Genomic DNA, 18,948 nt, shown 5'->3' with positions numbered 1-18,948 from the left:
TTACGCCGACGCGACGTCACGACCTTGGACTTTGCAGGTCACCAGCACCGGCGCATACCTCATGGAATCCATACGCGCCCCATCCGCACTACGCCCTGTACCATGAGCACAGCGCTCCTTTGGGGACGTCAATGTTCCCGAAAGATTTTCCCAAGACTCACATCCCGCGCATTAAATCGCCCATTTGTAAACGCTGCTTCTATTCGCAGCCGATTCGCAACTCCGAAATTCAAAGGCAAAACAATACTATGGTCTGGCGCAGCGACCGGGGCTGCGGGCGGCACATTACTGAGTTCTCTTTCGTTCGTAGAGGTAGCCAGCAACAAAGCTAGCAATGGAGAGCAGACACACGAAGAAGCAATGCTCGAGGCATCGAGGAAGGAGTTGGATGAGCAAGTACCGCATGCGCTGAGGAATTCTGCGAAGTACAGGCGGGGTATGTACTTTTTTTTCGAGGACTACATAATCGAGCCCATTGCCACTGGCCTTCGCTTCCTAAATTTGGTCATTATCTTTGTTCCGGTCATAGTGACTATACCTGCACTATGGCTTGGCTCAAGGCGGCCTGATAGAGATAACGAACGAAGTGGGACTTTATGGTGGTACGGCTTCCTGGTGGGGTCTATGGAGAGGGCAGGAGCTGCCTTTATCAAGGTATTTTGCCATATTTTAGATCATTCAACGCATAGTAAAGACTGACTTTCTGTAGCTGGGACAATGGGCGGCTTCGCGAACGGATGTTTTCCCGACCGAGATGTGTCTGATCATGTCAACACTCCACTCCAACGCACCGGCACATTCTTTAGAAGTAACGAAACGTACCATCGAGGAGGCTTTTGACGGACAAAAATTCGACGATATTTTCGAAGAGTTTGACGAGAAGCCGCTAGGCGTGGGTGCAATTGCCCAGGTTTACAAAGCGAGGTTAAAGCCACATCTTGCGACACTGAAGGAAAATGCAAGCGAACACGAGGAGCCCAACTTGGCGCGCAGGATCAAGAAGAATGTCGATGTAACGTTGAAGAGTACACCATCAAGAGTCCCATCAGACCATGTCGCTATCAAAGTCTTGCACCCCAAGATCGAGAAGATTGTAAGGAGAGACTTGCGAATCATGGGATTCTTTGCGGCACTCATCAACGCTATACCTACCATGGAGTGGTTCTCGTTTCCGGACGAAGTACAGCAGTTCGGCGAAATGATGAGGCTGCAACTGGACCTGCGAATCGAGGCTGCGAACCTTACGCTCTTTCGGAAAAACTTCAAAGATCGAACAACAGCCTGGTTCCCTTACCCTTACACGGATTATACTACGCGCAATGTACTGATCGAAGAGTTCGCTCAGGGAATCCCTCTGGAGGACTTCTTGCAAAATGGAGGCGGTGTCTTTCAGAAGGATATTGCAGATGAAGGATTGGATGCTTTCCTGAACATGGTACTCATTGACAACTTCATCCACGCAGATTTGCATCCAGGGAACATAATGGTTCGATTCTACAAACCTGAGCAGCTCGACGTTTCATTCTTCGCTAGAAAGGAAGACCAGAGAACGGGCCCTAAGGAATCACCGGATGTCACCGAAGAAGTACTGGAGCGTTTAAGACCACACAAGAAGAACCCCAAGCAATGGCAAGCGACGTTGGAGCAAATTGATAGTGAGGGCTACCGACCTCAACTCATCTTTATCGATACCGGCCTAGTGACGGAACTGAATGCAAAGAACCGCACTAATTTTCTTGATCTCTTCAAGGCTGTTGCAGAGTTTGATGGATACAAGGCAGGCCACTTGATGGTTGAGAGATGTAGGCAACCACAGGCCGTCCTAGACCGTGAAGTGTTTGCTTTGCGTATGCAACACTTGGTATTGGGAGTCAAGAGCCGTACTTTTGCCCTTGGCAACATCAAGATTGGAGACATCTTGAACGAGGTCCTATCGATGGTCCGTACACATCACGTTCGGCTCGAAGGCGACTTTGTCAATGTTGTTCTCAGTATACTTCTTCTGGAGGGTATTGGAAGGAGCTTGAACCCAAACCTGGATCTGTTCGCAGGGTAAGTGTTGGCGCTGGCATTTCCGAATCGCATATTGATTAGCAATAGGGCACTTCCCATTCTACGACAACTGGGTGCGCAAAGCGGCTCGTCTATGATCCGTGGAGGCGACTTTTCCATGCTCAAGGTCTGGGTTGGTCTTGAGGCGCGTAGCTTCTTACAAGCCTCGATTGATACGGTACGTGTCTTGGATGTTTCAATGGATTTTATTGCTAATTCTCATCTAGGTGGAACGATGTGTCAAGTCCGATCAACTCTCGCCGAATATATAAAGCACGAGAGGTGCGCTGTTACTACATAGCTATTTAATAACGAGAAATCACGACTCATACATACTGTATCACCTGTCTTTTTATCATTACTTTTTGTAGATGTTTAGCACTACTGCAGTGTCTACATGTCTAGACTAAGACGAGCTGCATTCATCACCCTTATACGTGAAAGCGTATCGGAATAGCATCTGTGGCTGTGAATGGTGGGCGTCGGGTGGCTAGTGGCTCCTGATCTGACGTCATTTTCTGGGGTAGCTTCGTGTTCGCAGCTGTACAACACCACCTGTTGCCAACACACCAACTCACGATCTTACATTGTATATCAGAACACATTCAAGAGCTTCTCTATCACAGGAATTACTTGTTTCTATTTCGAATCGATCCCCAGGCCTCACCTACTACAATGGAAGCTGGAGCAGCTGGAGTGCTCTATGCAGCTGAGAACCTCCTCGGAGGCGCTGTAGCCCTCGTCAAGGGCATGAAACACCCAACACTGCCTCTCAAAGCTAATATCACACGCATATCATCTGTTCCGCTCCCGCGATCGCACCACACAGTTTCGGTAGTCAAGGGTCGAGCTTACATCTTCGGTGGAGAAACCGAAGCTGGCACGCTTGCAGACAATGACATGCACGTTGTGATTCTTCCCTCAAGCGGAGTACTTGACGCCGACTATACAAAATACCCTGCTCGATCGGCCAATGGCCTGGACGACGTACCGAATTCGAGAAAGGGACACACAGCAGCTGTGATCGACGATCATATCTACATATTTGGGGGTGAGGGAGAAGGTGTCACAGACGAAAAGGGAAGAGTATGGGTGTACAACACGGTATCGAATACTTGGTCGTATCTCGACCCGGCGGTAGATACGCTCTATCCCAGTCATCGATCAGGCCATGCCTCGGCGAGCTCAGATCTCCCAAGCCCAAAGACTACGACATACGTTGAGAAGGCACCGCAAGCACCCGCAGATCCTGCAATGCACGTGCCAGAGCCACCTGAATCGAACTCGTATGGTACCATCTTTATTGTGGGTGGCCGCGACATGGCAAAGAGTGAACTCTTAAGCGATGCATTAGCATTCGACGTCAAGACGCGAACATGGTCCAATATCCCATCGCCATCAGGTCACCCACGAGAAGGTGCAAGTTTGGCCCTGGTTGGAAACCGCCTATACCGCTTTGGCGGCAAAGGTGTGGAAACCTTTGCCTCTGGTGCGATGGAATGTGTTGACGCTTCCCACGTCTGGACACATGCAGAACGCGGTACAACGCCAGTATCGAGCGGTTGGGGTTGGGAGGAAGTGAAGAAATCAGACCGAGAGGGCAGCACCGCTGTAGCACCTCAGGCACGCTCATATGCAGGGCTGGTAGGAGTCACTACGGGTCAAGGACGGTACTACCTGTTGGCTATTGGTGGTTTGACCGAAAACGAGGAATATCTCGATGACATTTGGGCTATGCAGCTCGCCCCTGAGAAATCGACAGCTGCAGCTGCAAAGGACAGCATTCGCGCGCACATCAAGAAGGACACACATGAGTCGCAATGGGCCGAGGTGATTTACCACTACGTCGATACAAAAGGAGAAGAAGAAAAGGAGATACCAGGAAAGCCCAAGAGGGGGCTTGGCGCACGAGGCTACTTTGGCGTCTCGAAGGGTACCGAGGTTGATGGAGCTACAGCTGTGGTGTGGGGCGGCGTTGATGCGAACGGCAAGGTCCTAGAAGATGGGTGGATGATCACTGTTGACAGGTGAGTCGCCGTTCCTTGCGCGCCAAAAATATAAGTATGCAAACGAAGAATATGGACGCCCAACTGAATAGCGAATAAATTGCAACATGCCAAGGAGGTAGTAGCTTATGCGCTGAACTTACGTATGCATACATTAATCATTCTCACCCTTTAGCGCTACGCTATGCATGTGGTGGTTTCCTAGGGATAAAGAACAGATGCGCCTAACCATCGCATGTCTTATCACGTACGCACTGCACATAGCCGATTGTGTCGCTTGACATGTTACTCGCCTGCTCTTGGATCGCCCAAATCGCGGCGAAATAGTGCGATTTTACTTCGAAGCCCATCTTGAACTCTTTGACTTCTGAGGCGCTAGGCAGAAACACGGCCAATAAGCTCGCACCGCTCAGACCCTTCCTACGCCCCGCCACGTTTCATACCACCCGTCACGCCGACAAGCGAGCTGCATGTCTTGGTATTTACCTCCTTGATAGTCTCGACATTGGAATTGGCCATGGGATTTGCGCCTGAAACATCAACTCCACCCAATCAGGAATGCGACACCAAGCACCATCTATCTTCAGCTTGTTCGCTGCAGCGCAGACCCACGTGCAACAAGTAAGGGCTTCTGGTTAACATTCAAATGCACCCTGTATTTCACAAATGCAAGCATCGATCCACTGGCTGATATTGGCTGACAACAGTGCGTGAGTGGGAATGACGGTCAGGCCCGGCCCACTAAACCATGGTCAGGGCGAAGGACATGGCCAATGGGTATTATCCCGTTATGCGCCGACATTGTGCATCAAGGCGAGCACGGTGGTTAGGTATATCTATAGCCCTGTGTGGCGCAGCCCAAGGAGCACGATCTCCGGACGAATATCTCAGTTACGCGGCTCTTAAGGGGCACAAAGACCAGCAGCCCTTACAACAATCAGACCGCAACAGAACTGCGGTTACAGAAGACTCGGAAGAACTCTCCACCATGGGTTGGGGTAACATCATCGGTTGGGGTAAGTGAAGAACAGGTTCTTGAGACGACATCAGAATAGACCAGGCTGACTGACCACGTACGAACAGGTGGAGATTTGACGCTAGTGAATGGCTCGCCATTTGACTGGACAGTGGGTTACCAGCATTCATACCAGATGAATACATGGAACTGGCCGACTGTGAGAGCAAGTACGAAAACCCATCTAGCCTGCGCGTCCAGACCGCTCATTTAAGAAAACAGGAACCGCCGAAAAAGTCCAGGTCGAGTTTGGACTGAAGGGACATATTTGGGATGATGCGGGAGAAGGCTACTACAATGTGGATGGAACATCAAATAAGTTCACAGTCCTGGCACGAAAGCCATCAGACTATGAGCTTACCATATCACTGGACAACATGCAAACGGAACAAAGTCCCAACATGACGAAAATCAAGCTAGGATTCCGACAGAACTCGGCGGTAAACTGGATCATGTCTACCGATGAAGCTGGAAAATTCTGGACTAACACTGGATCATACGCCGACTGGATGCAACAAAGTATGGGATCACTAGCGAACAGAACACTTAGACACATTTGCATGCCTGGCAGCCACGATGCGGGAATGGCTACTTTCCATCCCGGCACTGTTGGCGCGCATTTTGCAAATACACAGGCGCAATACCTCAACTTCTACGATCAACTCATGGCTGGATCGCGCTTTTTTGATCTCCGCCCTGTATTCTCCAGAGGTCAATGGGTAGCCGGTCACTACAGCGCCGTAGCTGGCGTTTGGTTCGGCGGCAATGGCCAGTCGCTCAAAGACATCATACAGCAAGTCAATGACTTTACCGCCAACCACAAGGAACTTGTTATCATAAATCTGAGCCATACGGTGGACACCGATAGAGACTATCGAGACCTGACGCAAGCGCAATGGAACGACCTCTTCAACACCTTGAAACAAATCAACAACCGACATATCGTCAACAATCCTGGCGGAACTGACTTCTCCAACAAGCGCTTAGCCGAATTCATCACCAACCGCGCTACAGTCTTTATCATGGCACAACTGCCCGGGGGCATAGAACTTGGCGGCTTTGCAAATGAGGGCTTTTACAGCGGCGGCAACTTCCCTTTTTACGACGAATACAGCAATAGCAACAACCTGGAGAACATGAAGAAGGACCAACTAGCCAAACTCAAGCAGCAACGCAATATTGTTGCCGATGCGCAGGCAAGAAAGGATGTGTTTCATATCTTTTCTTGGACGTTGACGCAGCAGCCTGAGGACGTGATTAATTTTGATAAAGGAATCATGTAAGTTATGAGCTTCGCTTATGCTTTCCTTTCTCTTACATGCCACGTCTTCGTTCTTATAAAAGCTAACATTCATTCTAGGAACATGGCTACCGGCGCCTTTGACGACCTCATCAGTGCTGCTTGGAACTCGTTCACACCGCAGAGTTTTCCCAATGTATTGTTTGTGGATAGTCTGGGTGTGCGTGATAAGAGCGCCGTTTTTCCGTTTGATAGAGTCAAGGGTGGCTTAAGCACAAACGTAGATATTGCGGCTTTTGCAGTCGCCGTGAACAATGCTTTTGCGGGCAAAAATTCTGTTGTTACAGGAAAATGAGGGGGTGATTTGGGGGAGAGGAGAGTTATGGTGTGCATATGTATCATATGCTACTTAAGTCGGGGGTACGTGTCTATGACGACGTTCTGAGTGCTCATAGCGTGTCCTTTTGCCTTTTTCTTTTGTTTCTGCGAACTTGCATCCATACGGCAGCTCGGCATTGTTGATAGACTAGTATGACGTATTAATCTCTTTACCTTTGAGAAATAAAAAAATTGTAGAGCTAAAACACTAAGAATATATGAGATTCAGCAAATGGACATAGAATCGTGGGATCAGCCAAGTGCTATGTGATGAAGAACTCTATCGCAAGTCAGATGATCTGATGGAGTGGTGTACAAGATTACGACGCAAGACGTAGGTATTATCAGAGTGACCATAGACCGATGCAACCTTGTGCATCCGCGGTACCCTTTTGGGTCAACTTGAGTCCGTAAAAGGAAATTAGATATGTGTTAGACGGGATCACAAGCAGGGAAAATAGATTAGGTGCTTAGTATGGTGGGGGTGTAGATCAGGATCGCTCAAGGTGCCGTGTCGGACATTGTTTTTGAAATACGCATGTTCGTCAGAATGCGCAAAGTATTTGGGTCGCCATACCTGACTAACAAAACGCATCGTGAGCTGTTCTGTTGTTTCTAGTATTTAGCTTCCATTTTACTAGGGCTCAATGACCGCTTTTCATGAAATAAGAGGTAATAGTGTCGCGTGTGAAGTGGCATCGCCGCTGATGGTTGTGGCTTGCCGTCCGCTAGTGCGAGGCATGACGTAGTGAACCATCGCAGCCTACTGCGTGTTTATTGTTGTAATTATGAGCGCAACCAAATTGTATGACTCCTTTCTCCTACCTGTTATTCTATCCTAGACTTCTCATAACATCTTTTTTCTAATTTTTGCATCAAACATGTCGACCGGTGGTGTGGTCTACAAAGACCTCCTGCCTATTCCCGATACAGATCCTACTGAGCATGAAGGCAAATCGGCCACGCTACGCGATGCACCTACGGACAGCCATGCACTAGCTCTAGACGCCGCCAGGATTCCCCCTACAGAGGAGAAGGGTGCAGCTCAGGTCGAGCATCAAAAAGAGGTAGTAGATTTGGGGTGGAATGAGCCAAAAGAACATGTCGCCAAGCCTCTCGTGGGAGGGCTCGACAATGAGCATGTATGGATGCTTGTTCGGCGTTTTAACAAGGTAAAAAGCACGCATGTTCAACGTGAAACGATTTCATGCTAACTCTTCATAGCAAATATATCAAGTCAAAGAGATACCGACAGCGCCTCCTGGAGGGCTAGACCTCAATGTTGCTGACGAAGAAGAGTTTACCCCGGACAAGTTTCGTGCCAATCTTGAGCGCCTCTATATGACTATTGTAAGCTTTAGAGACTAAGCGCCTGCTACATGTAGACTAACCGTGCTAGATCATCGGCATAATCGGATTTGCTAAGCATATTGCTCGCATTCGATCATGGAGAGAGTCACGTCGTACTGCGTGGTTTTGTTCCGCGTACTTTGCTGCTTGGGCCTTTGATATGATTATGCCTTTACTCTCAGTCACTCTGTTGACGCTAATCGTTCACCCACCTGTTCGCGAAGTAATGTTTCCTCCAGCCCCTATCGCTCTCGTAAGCTCCAGTGGGGGTGTTCAGAAGCCAAAATCAGGAACTCTTGGAAGCATCGACAGCGTCACTGGAGCACCTGAAAACCACAAGGGTGAAGCTGTGGAACAGGAGGCCACGAATTTTGTCTACGGTTTCGCCACAATTGCACTGTCAAGTGCGACTGGCAAACAACCTGAGGTCGAACCTAAGGACGATAAGTCACCTGATGATAACATTCCAGATACTACTCGACTTGCCATGGGTGTTTCCCATGCCCAAGACAAAGCGACCGGTAACAAGCTCGACGAGGATCATGATAAGACCAAAGTACCTTTGGAGACTGCCATGTGGAGCAAGATGAGGCCAATCATGCATGCGCTTTCAGACGTTGCAGATACCTGGGAACGCTTTGCGAAGTGAGTGTGCTGCAACAAGGAAAATTGATCACCTACTGACTTTTGAACAGTATGCTTGACCCAACTCCTCCATTCCCACAAAATAAGTTCCATCTTCGTCTTGGAGTAGTTGTTGCTCCCATTATCTTCATTTCGCTGTTTGTATCGTCTTATGTCTTCATGAAGGGCGTTACATTCGGTATTGGATTCGGATTTTTCGGCGACCCAGTCATCCAACGAGGACTTGAACTTCTTGACAGAAAATTTCCCAAGTGGAAGAAACTACTCGAACTCCGTAACACGCTCCTTAAAGGTGTTCCTACCAACGCCCAACTCACAATCACTTTGCTCCGTCTTGGTGAAGCGAACAAAGCTCCGCTACCACCTCCACCACATATCACGCATCCACCAGCAGAGCAAACCGCACATGTTGGCTCAGAAGAACTCCGTGCTATGGGTGTAGATAGCGCACTCAATGCCACAAAAGAAGAACTCGACGACGCCATCGCATACGACTCCGAAGTGGGACACGAAGCGAGCGGTCAAGGCTCCGAAAATGATAGCAAGCACGTCAAGAAGGGCAGCAAGATTCTCAATTTCTTCCGCAGCACCGCCAAAGGCGCCGTCGAGACTACACGGGGCGCCGACAAAGTCAAAGCCGCAGCTGGCTCCACTCGCGCAAAGAACAGACTGGGTGCCCTCCCGCCCCGAAACGCCGATCTCACATCCGGCCCTGTCGAATTCAAAGCCCGATTCGACGGCAAAAAGGGACACGCGTACATTGCTACTAAATCCACAATCCCCTGCATTGCCTTTTCGACTGACAAGACGATTGAGAAGATTGGCAGCGTCGATAGAGAGGACTTGCATCCGTTGTGGAGTGTACCTGTCAGCGACATCATCGATATCAAGAAGGTGGGTGGGTTTGGATGGAAGGCCAAGATGGTGGTGGGATGGGCTATGGAACGTGAGTTGGCGGATGGCTTGATTATTACTGATTCTAAGTTTAATGAGTATCGGATTATGGCACTGCCGTTGAGAGATGAGCTGTTTAATCGGCTGATTGCTATGGGCGGGCAGAAGTGGGAGAGTTGGTAATCCGGTGGGAATATAGGAGGGAGAGAAATATGGAGGTGCATTCTGGCGTTTTCATTCTAGGGTTTTTATCAATATGAGAGAGTAAGGATTCGCGTTGGGGTCCTAAGTTTTGGGCTGGAAGTATATATCCTGATGACATGAATTTTATTTCGATTACTCTGATAAAGTTCGATGTTTTAGTTGTGAAATGATATCCCAATCGTATTTGAGAATCATGGCCTTGGAAGTCCAAGTATTTCATAACCATGCAAGCATACTCACTCCAGCTTCTCCATCACGATTTCGGTTTTTCTTATGGGTATTCCTATCATGCAGCCAAAGCTGCTCTGCAAAAGGTCAAGAATTACATATCTTCATCTTTGGCAAAATCGAGATAAAATATGAAATATGGTTTAGCAGAAAATTGTAGTATCGAAAACTTGAGTTCTTTGGACCTATATTCATACCTTGCTCCTGTTAAGCAGCAGTTTGGCGATGACAGTTCGCTGAAGATGTTAGTGTAGATATTTAGAGACGACTTAGTTCATAACCTGTATGTTACCATTTAGAACTCTTGAAAAAGTCAACCTCATAAACTAAAGAATCTAGAGGTAGTAGACACAGTTACTCGGTTGCAGAGCCTCTCCCGATTCAAACACGTGATACATGACCAGAAAGTAGTGTCAAGATATGATGTCATCAGCGAAAGCAGCTTCCCTGAGGTTGCTCAAGTGGTCTTGAATTAAACAATGAAGCAAGATGTATAAAGTACAAGAAGGGTACCAGTAGTAAGAAGCTAGGTATTAGTATCACTTTGTTTTTTTCGTAGAAGAGCAGGGATGCTACAGTGGCGCAGATCTTAGCACAACCACCCCTGCCAATGACGCATTACTTCCCGTCAATGCGGGACAGTAATCAGGGTCTCGACGTCGCCTTCGACGACATACTGAGCACCGCCGAGCCTCTAGAACTGCCGCTTAAACTGACACGTGCAAGCTGTTTCGCCATCCTTTATTCTACGCACGAAGCCTCTCCCGCTACGATCGCCATCCTCAGCCCAACCCCTCCTTTGTTCTATTCGCAACCCAACATACACACACATCAACATCGACTATGGCGTCCTATCTCGAAAAGGTGCGTCGGCAGTCAAAGCAGCTGTTCCCACAGAATAAACAGAAGCCCGGACCGCCGCCAATCGAAGACCCTCCCAAGGTTTCCGAGTCCACGACACCAAAAGTAGAAGATGCCGCTGTTCCCAAGATTGAAGTGCCCGCTGCAACAGAGCCTAGTGGGCCAATTTCCGAGCCGCCAGCTCCGACAGTTGCAGAAGCAAGCGAAGAAGTAGGTAGCGACCCTGTACTGGATCCTGAAGATCAGAAGTTCCTTGAGCGACTCGCTGCCATTGCCTCAGAGCCCGAGGGTACACCTCCGCCTCTGCCTGAGCGTGCAACTGCAGCCGGTGATGTGGGTGAGAAGAAGATTAGTAAAGATGCACAGGAGGCACTCATCGACGGTGCAGACAAGATTGCACTTCCTTTAAGCCCACCTGTGACAGCTGTTGAGACTAGCGATAAGGGCAAGGGCAAGGCTACAGAAGGTGGCCTGGGCCGGAAAAAGAGTGTCTTGTCCTACTTCCAGCTGCCCAAGTTCGGTAAGAAGGACGGAGAAAAGGCAAAAGAGAAGTCGTCCAAAGACAAAAAAGTAGTAGTCACGGAGAAGGATAGGGCCCAATTCGCAGACGATCTCCAGGCCGCTGCTGAGGCTGCCAAAACTGCTGAGCTCACCGACGCGCAGAAGCAGGACAAAGAACTCACTGATATCCTGGACCAGCTGAACCTCTCAGCAGTCAACAACCGCGTCTTCAGCTTCAGCAAAGAGTCGGAAGACCTCCTCAACAAATTCACCCAAGTCCTTAAGGACCTTGTCAACGGTGTCCCTACAGCCTACACCGATCTCGAGAAGCTCTTTACAGACTACGACAACCAGCTCAAGAAGATGTACGCTAGTCTCCCACCCTTCTTGCAGAATCTAGTCAAGAGTCTGCCAGCCAAGCTCACAGCTACCCTGGGCCCGGAGTTGATGGCTGCGTCGTCCGAGAAGCCTGGATTCGACGCCCAAGCAGCTGCCGAGGGAAGCAAGTTCAAGGGTGCGAAAAACATGCTGCCCCAAGTTCCGAGCTTGAAGTCTCTGCTTTCTGCCCAAGGCGCTGTTGCAACGGCGCTTCGAAGTATTGTCAACTTTTTGAAGTTTAGGTTCCCGGCTCTTGCCACGGGAACGAATGTTATTATGAGTTTGGCAGTATTCGGTATGTTTTCTTTCTCTTTTGAAGCAGAAATATACAAGGTGAACTAATTTGTATCCATATAGTCCTCCTCTTCGTCTTTTGGTACTGCCACAAGCGCGGCCGTGAAACGCGTCTTGAAAAGGAACGTCTTGCAGCCGAAGAAGGCCAAGGAGGCAATATCAGCGGTGCACCCTCTGTAAATGGGGACGTCGACTCGATTTTCGGGTCTCAGATCAAGACGAGAGAAGGTGAGGGTGCGCCGGCTGCGACGCCGCCGCAGGAACCGCTTATTATCAGCAATGGCAGGGAGAAGGAAGAGCAGGCGGCAGGTGTGAGTGATTTACCGAGTGTATCGCATCTCCCTGATCCAAAGGGCGGAGAAGCACCGGCAGCGCCGCCGTCTGAGGGGAAGTAGAGCACTGAAGTGTGGACGCGAAAGGTGTTTCTTCTTTTCGGGTTAAATTGATATTTTCCCCTGTGCGTATACCCTGGTTTAAGTAATACTCTAATAAACAACCCAAATTACCGTAAACAAGTTTTAGACAAATCTATCCATTTATTTATTCTCATTTTTTAAATCATATTTCTCTTCATCTCATCCCGCCCATCGTCTCCCCTGTAACCACATCTTCACGGCTTCCTCGCATGTATAACCACCACCTCAAAATACGCATGCACCTTCCTCTCTTTGACCCCATTGCGAAACTTGGCAAAGAAAACCTGCGCCTCCTCCACACTCCACCCCATGACTTTTGTCAACAAAAACAGCCCCCAGCCCTCTGCCCCTTGGGTAATATGCAGCAGATTCCAGCGCCCCAGCTCCTTCATGTGCGGGTCAGCCGGCCAGCTATTCACAGGAACCTTGTACACGTATTCCTTGACATCCTGGAACCCCGCATTACGAATATACGTGGATAGATTCCAGACTTCGTAGAAACTCTTGCCAAAGCGCTTGCTCGCCTCGTGGAAGATGTCGCTCCACTGCGACAACACGTGCGTAGGCGTTAGCGTGCCGTCGTCGGATTTAAACTGGATTGACATTTCGAGCTGGTGGAGGTAGCCTCCCGAAGTGAGGTTCTGGAATACCTGGGTGTACAAAGAGGGCCAGGATTGGATGGAGCCGTACAAGGAGCGGATGTTTATGAAGTCGAAGGGGGCGGAGTAGGTCCAGGGGAGGGTGACGTCGTCAATTTCGAATTTGCAGTTTGGAGGGGTGAAGGCCGGTTGGACGGGGGAGAGGTCGACGCCGAGGACTTCGGCGCCGGGGTGTTCTGAGGTATGTCGTTTGAGCTGAGTTGATTGATTGTTTGGGAGCGGGGAAGGGAGTGGTATCATGTAGAGTGAGAAAGAGGAGAAGAAGACGTACCATCTGCCATGTCCATACACCAGATTCCTGTTCCGCAGCCTAGATCGAGGATGCGCTTGGGGTATTTGATGGGTGCTAGGTGCAGTTTCTGGCCGAGCAAGATCAAGAACATGTGGTGGGCAATGTCGAGTTGGTCGTTTTGAACTTCGTCGTTGGGGCCCCAGTAGTCGTTTTCGCCTTCGCGGTACTTGTGGTAGCGGCGGCCATTTTCGAAGCGACCTCTGTAGATGGAAGAGGCGATTGATGTAGTGTCGCTGGCGGAATCGTCATCACCTAGAGCTGAATCTGTGTCGTCCTCGGTGTTGTCCTGGTTGTGTTGGAATGTTGCCACTGCATGGAGTTTTGGTGGGATGGACAAGGAGTTCAGTCACTTACAACTGACACGTGAGGATTAATGAGTTGAGCGTATGACGATGGGCCTTCTGTAGGTTCCGAAGGCAATTGATCCTGTGGTGTTGGTGTAGCACGGGTGTCTATTGGCTTTGAAAAGGAAGACGCTGATGGCGATGGTGAGACGGCTACTGACTCGTCCACGACTTCCCTCTCTTTTCCCTTGCCCGCACCCGACATTGTATACTGTACCTCCGTTTAAGCAGTTTGGATAGGATATGCAGAGGAGGCGTACTTGGCTTATATGCTCTGAGATTAAGCGCTCTAGAAGCGGCTATCGCTTGTTTTACCACGTGTGGGCTGTCGCCACTGTACCTTAATCGTACATACAGCAATGGGCCGAGGTGGATTAGTAGACCCGTAATTACGATAAGCGAGTCTGTCAGTGGCGCTTTGACTTTGACTTTGTTTGTTCCTTGATTGATAGTGTCTGGTGGCAATAAAGTGCAGAGGAAGTGGAGTGCAGAAATGAGAAAGGGCGCTAGAAATACGCAAAAGGCTGGTGAAGATGAGTATGCAAAAGTGGTGTAATGATAGTGGGCAGGGAGCCCCTGGAGGCTAGAACATCAAGGCAAAGGCTATGACATGCGATGGCGTCGGCGATGCGGGCAGGGAAAAGAAAAATGTGGCTTGAGGGATTCTGGACGCGAACATGCTGCGGACTGAACCGATCCGGGTGAAGCTGCTTGGGGATTTGTCCATGAACTCTGCATCAAATATGTCGAGCGGAGTCATCTGCGCAAGGCGATTCGCTGGAACCGAGTGGCCAAGGCGGCGCCTTTTGGTGATAGCAATAACACATGTGGCTGCGTGATCAAGCGAAGATGGAGGACCTTTATGTGCAGATGGCTTGTCCAAACAGTTGTCGCCTTTGTACATGTAGTTATACAGGATATACATACGTACATACGTACGTCTTACACACATAGTACACACTCTACTTGCGACTGGGACAGTGGCCGCACAACGCTAATGCCGACCACTCTGGCATGCACCATCCCAATCCATTGATCTATCTTGGCTAACCCCCCACTACTCTCTGTCAGGAACCAAACACGGCCTTTCCAACTTTATTCATCGCTGTCGTGCCTCAATGCAAGCTCGCCGCCAGCTCGGCACCGTCCCGTCGCTTGCCTCTTCAGCGTCTTCTCCTGCTGTCGACCTGTTCGCGGACCGCCACAACACGAGCCCACACCCAAAAACAGCTGCAGAGTATCGGCACTTCACTGTTTCCATCTTTTCCATACTCCACTCTCCTGCTCGTGCATCGCGCTGCACCCTTCGTCACACAGGTGGGTGCCCCACCGACGACGCCAACTCGTTACTTCGATCAACTATCAGCAAAAGTAACGAGCACATCCTTGCCTGCCATCTCCACTCTTAGCTAGCCATGGACAACACTGCCGAGGGTTCTTTGCTTGATAATGTCTCACGGCGCCTGCAGGCCATCGTATTCGTCCTGGGGTTTCTTTTCGTCATTGGCCGCATCCGCCAGTACTTGCGTCTGAGACATTTCGCCGGTCCCAAGACAACGGGTTTCTCTTGGCTGTGGCATTCTAGAGCTGTAATCAGCGGCGAATCCCCTAGGTACTACGGCCAAGTATGTGAGAAATTCGGTATGCATCAATCCTGTCAGATCTGGCACCTAGCAAGCCCTAACTCTGCTCGATATAGGGCCGATTGCGAGAATCGCACCCAACCACCTCATCACCTCTGATCCAGACTTCTGGATACGCATCAACGCCGTGCGCTCCCCGTATAGGCGATCTCCGTGGTATTTTCATGCCGCCCGGTTCGAGACGGGCAAAGATAATGTCTTCACCGAATGCGACAATGACCGGCACGACGCGCGTCGGAAAAAGATGCTTGCAGGCGTAAGTTAATTATTGACTTGTTGGTGGCTTCATCGCTAACGCGTCGCAGTACTCTGGCAAAGAGAACCCGACATTGGAGCCTTCAATTGACCAGCACGTCAAGGAACTCATAGACTTGGTGCGCAAATATGCAACTTCTGCAGCATCGACGGCCCCGTCGATCCACATGGATTTGGCGGAGAAGATTCCCTTCTTCACCTTGGATGTCATCAGCCATATCAGTCTAGGAGAGCCATTTGGAGACCTGAAAGCCGACAGCGATGTTAAAAACTACATCAAGTCAAGTGAAGAAGGCCTGAAGATTGGCAACACAGCATTTGCCATGGGCATAGCCTGGCTGAAGGACAAGCCTGTTATTGGACCTGCAATTAGTCCTTCTGAGAAGGATGCCACTGGGTTTGGCCACATGATGGCTCAGGCACGCAAGATTATCGTCTCCAGAAGCTTAAAGTCAACCGAGGAAAGGTCCGACATGTTTGCCTCCTTTGTCCGCCATGGCCTCGCAGGAGACGATCTCTGTAAGTGATGTTACTGGTCTAGGCGTGGGCGGATGGATCGTGGGCTGACTGTTCTAGTCCAAGAGGTGTTTGAACAGATCCTTGCTGGCTCGGACACCACGGCCGCGGCTATCCGAATCATTTTGCTTTATCTTATGAAACACCCCCGAGTGTATGCAAAGCTGCAGGCCGAGATTGACGAAGCAGTTCAGGGTGGCAAAGCCCTAGCTTCTCCAGGTATCATTTCGGATGCACAAGCGCGCCGCCTGCCGTACCTGGGTGCTGTGGTCCGAGAGGGGATGCGGATGCACCCTCCTGTTGCTAACCTCTTTTCAAAAGTCGCCCCCGATGAAGGGGATGTCGCTGTTATCAACGGAAAAGAGTACTTTATCCCCGGTGGCACCTTAATCGGATACTCAGCCCTGACAATGCACCGCAACAACCAAGCGGTTTATGGGGAAGATTGTGCCATATTCCGGCCCGAACGATGGCTTATTGATTCTGCAGATGAAGCAGCAAAGGAGCGCCTGGCCAAGATGACCAAGACCAACGATATGATCTTTGGCTATGGTCGGTGGGTTTGCTTGGGGCGTAATGTTGCGTTGATTGAGATACACAAAGTTGTGTTTGAGCTGTTGAGGAACTTTGATCTGGCCTTGACTTATCCACTGCAACCGTGGAAGACGTTCAATTCGCTTGGACTGTGGGATATCAAGGATATGTGGGTGGATGTAACGGTGCGAGAGTGAGGAGACGATTTCTTTGCCTTGTAATGGCTGTCGTAGCTATTGACCAATGAGCTTGCTGCATCAACGACATTGTACCAGAACGGGAAATACTGTATACTTGGAGGCACGGTTCTAATATGACCCAATGCACACATCGCAAGCAATTTACATCGAGCGTGCAATGTACGCAGAGCATGATGAACCGCCCCCGATGCCTGTGGCCGCGGCCGGACCTAGAGCGCAGCAGAACAGAGTGCCATAGTAGTCGACGCAGCATGACGGCCATCTTCGGCCAGCGTCACACCTGGGACGAATCCCCCACGTACAACCACGCCATCGGCCCTGCCACCCCACCGCTGCCTTACCATGGCTTTGCGCCCTCGCGCCATCATGTCGCCGCCCACCCCGTCAACATGGCCGGGTACTACGACGACGAGGCCTCCGTCAATGTGCAACCGTCGCAGATGAGTGCCGACGGTCAGCCGCGCGGACGAGACTGCTACGCGCCTGATGACGACACGCCCAACAGGCGACAGAAGCGCCATCGTTCTTCCCCACGCCCCCATGATGCTTGTACGATTGCTAGGCCGGCACCGGAAGCGCCATGTGCGGGCCTCCCGCAGACTTCAGCGTTGTTCGCCGCGCATAATGACGCGTCCAGCCAACAGCACTTCGATATGCTGCCTCCTCAGGACTCGGTACACGCCTCATGGCAGGCTCTCCACGAATACGCCCAGTCGCATGCCTCTCAGCATGGCTATGCCCTCAGTATCAATACAACGGCCAAGAACCGTTCTCGTATCAAGCTCGCCTGCGTCTGCTATGGCCAGCCCAAGAACACGCACAAGTTAACTGCTGAGACGCGGGTCAGAAAAAATAGAGTCAGCTACAAAACGGGTTGTAAGATGTGGATCGAGGGCAAGAAGCTGGAGGATGGGACGTGGCTGCTGCGTGTTGGCGAGGCGCAACATAATCATCCTGGTCGAGACAGCGCGGGGTGGGCCGTACAACGGAAGAGGACTTGGGGTCTTGTTGGAGGGCGCATTGGCGTTGGAGGTGTAACAGCAAAAGAGGAACTTGCCAAACGGCGGCTCCCTGGCACAAAGGATACGCTGGAAGACGTAGACGCAGAAGCCGAGGAAGGAGACGACTACACACAGCCTCCATCACCATCCCAAAAACCCGTCACACATAGTCTCGAACGCGGGGGTCTAGTCTGGAAAATCGTCGAACAAGAGATGCTCCGCAAGGGTAAACTGAACCAAGGCCGCGACCGCGGCGTAGGAAGAACCGTTGACGTCCTCCAACGCAGACTCCCCGGTATCCACATTCTCAAGCGCGACGTCTACAACATCCGCGCGCAAATCAAGCGCGCTCGCAAAGCAGCAGGCCAGCAACTCGGTGATGGCTATGACAGTTCAAACGACGAAGCCCAGGATCCTTTTCTTCCTACTGCTATTACTCTTCCAGACAACATCGATCCTCAAATAGCGCCCGAGCAATCCCATCCACAGCCACAGCCACAGCCACAGCCACAGCCACAGCCACACATCCAACCACCTCCCACCTTTTCCCCTCCTCCCTCTCATCCTCATCCTCTTCCCACTAAACCCGCCTCCCCTGCACGAAAAGATTCCAGAATCGACCCCTCCCTCGTTGATACACCACCTCCACCATCTTTACCGCCTCCCTCGCCCTCCCCTGATCCCCCGGCAACAGCATCACTCCAAGTCCTGCGCTTGCACCGTGAGAATGCGGAGTTACGCCGCTTACTCGCGGACAAGACCAAGGAAGTGAAAGAGAAAACGATTGAGATGGCGGGGCTGAAAAGCCAAGTTGAATTGCTTAGTAATCTTATGTTGACGAGTGGGAGGGGATTGATGGGGAATTGAAGAATTTGGATTTCTGAGATTTTTTTCCAGTTGGTTGGTTGGTTGATTGTGACGGAGAGAGATGTATATATCTAGGGATAGATGAAGGGGAGAGAGAGAGATGTTACATGTTTGCATGTTTTAGATACCCCCCCCCCCCCATCTCCAACTTTTTTGAACGAATTTAAGACGAATA

General features: G+C 50.4%; 8 protein-coding genes across 8 annotated transcripts; 7 read left to right on the top strand and 1 right to left on the bottom strand.

Moving 5' to 3' along the window:
* Window positions 1-58: 58 nt before the first annotated feature.
* COCSADRAFT_149168 (uncharacterized protein) lies at window positions 59-2,427 on the top strand. The gene is made up of 4 exons (XM_007705072.1): window positions 59-654; window positions 710-2,052; window positions 2,101-2,230; window positions 2,280-2,427. The coding sequence occupies exons 1-4, from the start codon at window positions 103-105 to the stop codon at window positions 2,322-2,324; spliced, it is 2,070 nt and encodes a 689-aa protein (XP_007703262.1). The 5' UTR covers window positions 59-102; the 3' UTR covers window positions 2,325-2,427.
* Window positions 2,428-2,526: 99 nt separating this feature from the next.
* On the top strand, window positions 2,527-4,445 carry COCSADRAFT_236992 (uncharacterized protein). The gene has a single exon (XM_007705071.1). It carries the CDS (start codon window positions 2,728-2,730, stop codon window positions 4,081-4,083), a length of 1,356 nt encoding a protein of 451 aa, XP_007703261.1. The 5' UTR covers window positions 2,527-2,727; the 3' UTR covers window positions 4,084-4,445.
* Window positions 4,446-5,046: 601 nt separating this feature from the next.
* Window positions 5,047-6,668, top strand: COCSADRAFT_97206 (uncharacterized protein; the record flags this gene model as incomplete). The annotated part of the gene is made up of 4 exons (XM_007705070.1): window positions 5,047-5,074; window positions 5,142-5,243; window positions 5,296-6,352; window positions 6,434-6,668. The coding sequence occupies 4 exons, from the start codon at window positions 5,047-5,049 to the stop codon at window positions 6,666-6,668; spliced, it is 1,422 nt and encodes a 473-aa protein (XP_007703260.1).
* Window positions 6,669-7,517: 849 nt separating this feature from the next.
* COCSADRAFT_39604 (uncharacterized protein) lies at window positions 7,518-9,905 on the top strand. The gene is made up of 4 exons (XM_007704879.1): window positions 7,518-7,863; window positions 7,916-8,041; window positions 8,091-8,686; window positions 8,737-9,905. Exons 1-4 carry the CDS (start codon window positions 7,573-7,575, stop codon window positions 9,761-9,763), a joined length of 2,040 nt encoding a protein of 679 aa, XP_007703069.1. The 5' UTR covers window positions 7,518-7,572; the 3' UTR covers window positions 9,764-9,905.
* A 950-nt stretch (window positions 9,906-10,855) lies between these two features.
* COCSADRAFT_97095 (uncharacterized protein) lies at window positions 10,856-12,441 on the top strand (the record flags this gene model as incomplete). The annotated part of the gene is made up of 2 exons (XM_007705069.1): window positions 10,856-12,047; window positions 12,110-12,441. 2 exons carry the CDS (start codon window positions 10,856-10,858, stop codon window positions 12,439-12,441), a joined length of 1,524 nt encoding a protein of 507 aa, XP_007703259.1.
* Window positions 12,442-12,656: 215 nt separating this feature from the next.
* COCSADRAFT_97914 (uncharacterized protein) lies at window positions 12,657-13,962 on the bottom strand (the record flags this gene model as incomplete). The annotated part of the gene is made up of 3 exons (XM_007705068.1): window positions 12,657-13,297; window positions 13,393-13,699; window positions 13,768-13,962. The coding sequence occupies 3 exons, from the start codon at window positions 13,960-13,962 to the stop codon at window positions 12,657-12,659; spliced, it is 1,143 nt and encodes a 380-aa protein (XP_007703258.1).
* Window positions 13,963-15,172: 1,210 nt separating this feature from the next.
* COCSADRAFT_97828 (uncharacterized protein) lies at window positions 15,173-16,902 on the top strand (the record flags this gene model as incomplete). Its single annotated transcript, XM_007705067.1, has 4 exons — window positions 15,173-15,398; window positions 15,457-15,656; window positions 15,706-16,174; window positions 16,232-16,902. The coding sequence occupies 4 exons, from the start codon at window positions 15,173-15,175 to the stop codon at window positions 16,900-16,902; spliced, it is 1,566 nt and encodes a 521-aa protein (XP_007703257.1).
* Window positions 16,903-17,156: 254 nt separating this feature from the next.
* COCSADRAFT_97772 (uncharacterized protein) lies at window positions 17,157-18,773 on the top strand (the record flags this gene model as incomplete). The annotated part of the gene is made up of 1 exon (XM_007705066.1): window positions 17,157-18,773. The coding sequence occupies one exon, from the start codon at window positions 17,157-17,159 to the stop codon at window positions 18,771-18,773; it is 1,617 nt and encodes a 538-aa protein (XP_007703256.1).
* Between the last annotated feature and the right edge of the window lie 175 nt (window positions 18,774-18,948).

Source organism: Bipolaris sorokiniana (assembly GCF_000338995.1).
Source record: "Bipolaris sorokiniana ND90Pr unplaced genomic scaffold COCSAscaffold_13, whole genome shotgun sequence".
NCBI classification, from domain to species: Eukaryota; Fungi; Ascomycota; class Dothideomycetes; order Pleosporales; family Pleosporaceae; genus Bipolaris; species Bipolaris sorokiniana.
This window is presented reverse-complemented; position numbering and strand designations above follow the sequence as displayed.

Coding starts and splice junctions, on each gene's coding strand:
- COCSADRAFT_236992 (XM_007705071.1), top strand. CDS start 2,728: ATGGAAGCTGGAGCAGCTGGAGTGCTCTATGCAGCTGAGAACCTCCTC.
- COCSADRAFT_39604 (XM_007704879.1), top strand. CDS start 7,573: ATGTCGACCGGTGGTGTGGTCTACAAAGACCTCCTGCCTATTCCCGAT. Junction 7,864..7,915: donor TTGTTCGGCGTTTTAACAAG/GTAAAAAGCACG, acceptor AACTCTTCATAG/CAAATATATCAAGTCAAAGA. Junction 8,042..8,090: donor AGCGCCTCTATATGACTATT/GTAAGCTTTAGA, acceptor TAACCGTGCTAG/ATCATCGGCATAATCGGATT.
- COCSADRAFT_149168 (XM_007705072.1), top strand. CDS start 103: ATGAGCACAGCGCTCCTTTGGGGACGTCAATGTTCCCGAAAGATTTTC. Junction 2,053..2,100: donor AACCTGGATCTGTTCGCAGG/GTAAGTGTTGGC, acceptor GATTAGCAATAG/GGCACTTCCCATTCTACGAC. Junction 2,231..2,279: donor TACAAGCCTCGATTGATACG/GTACGTGTCTTG, acceptor ATTCTCATCTAG/GTGGAACGATGTGTCAAGTC.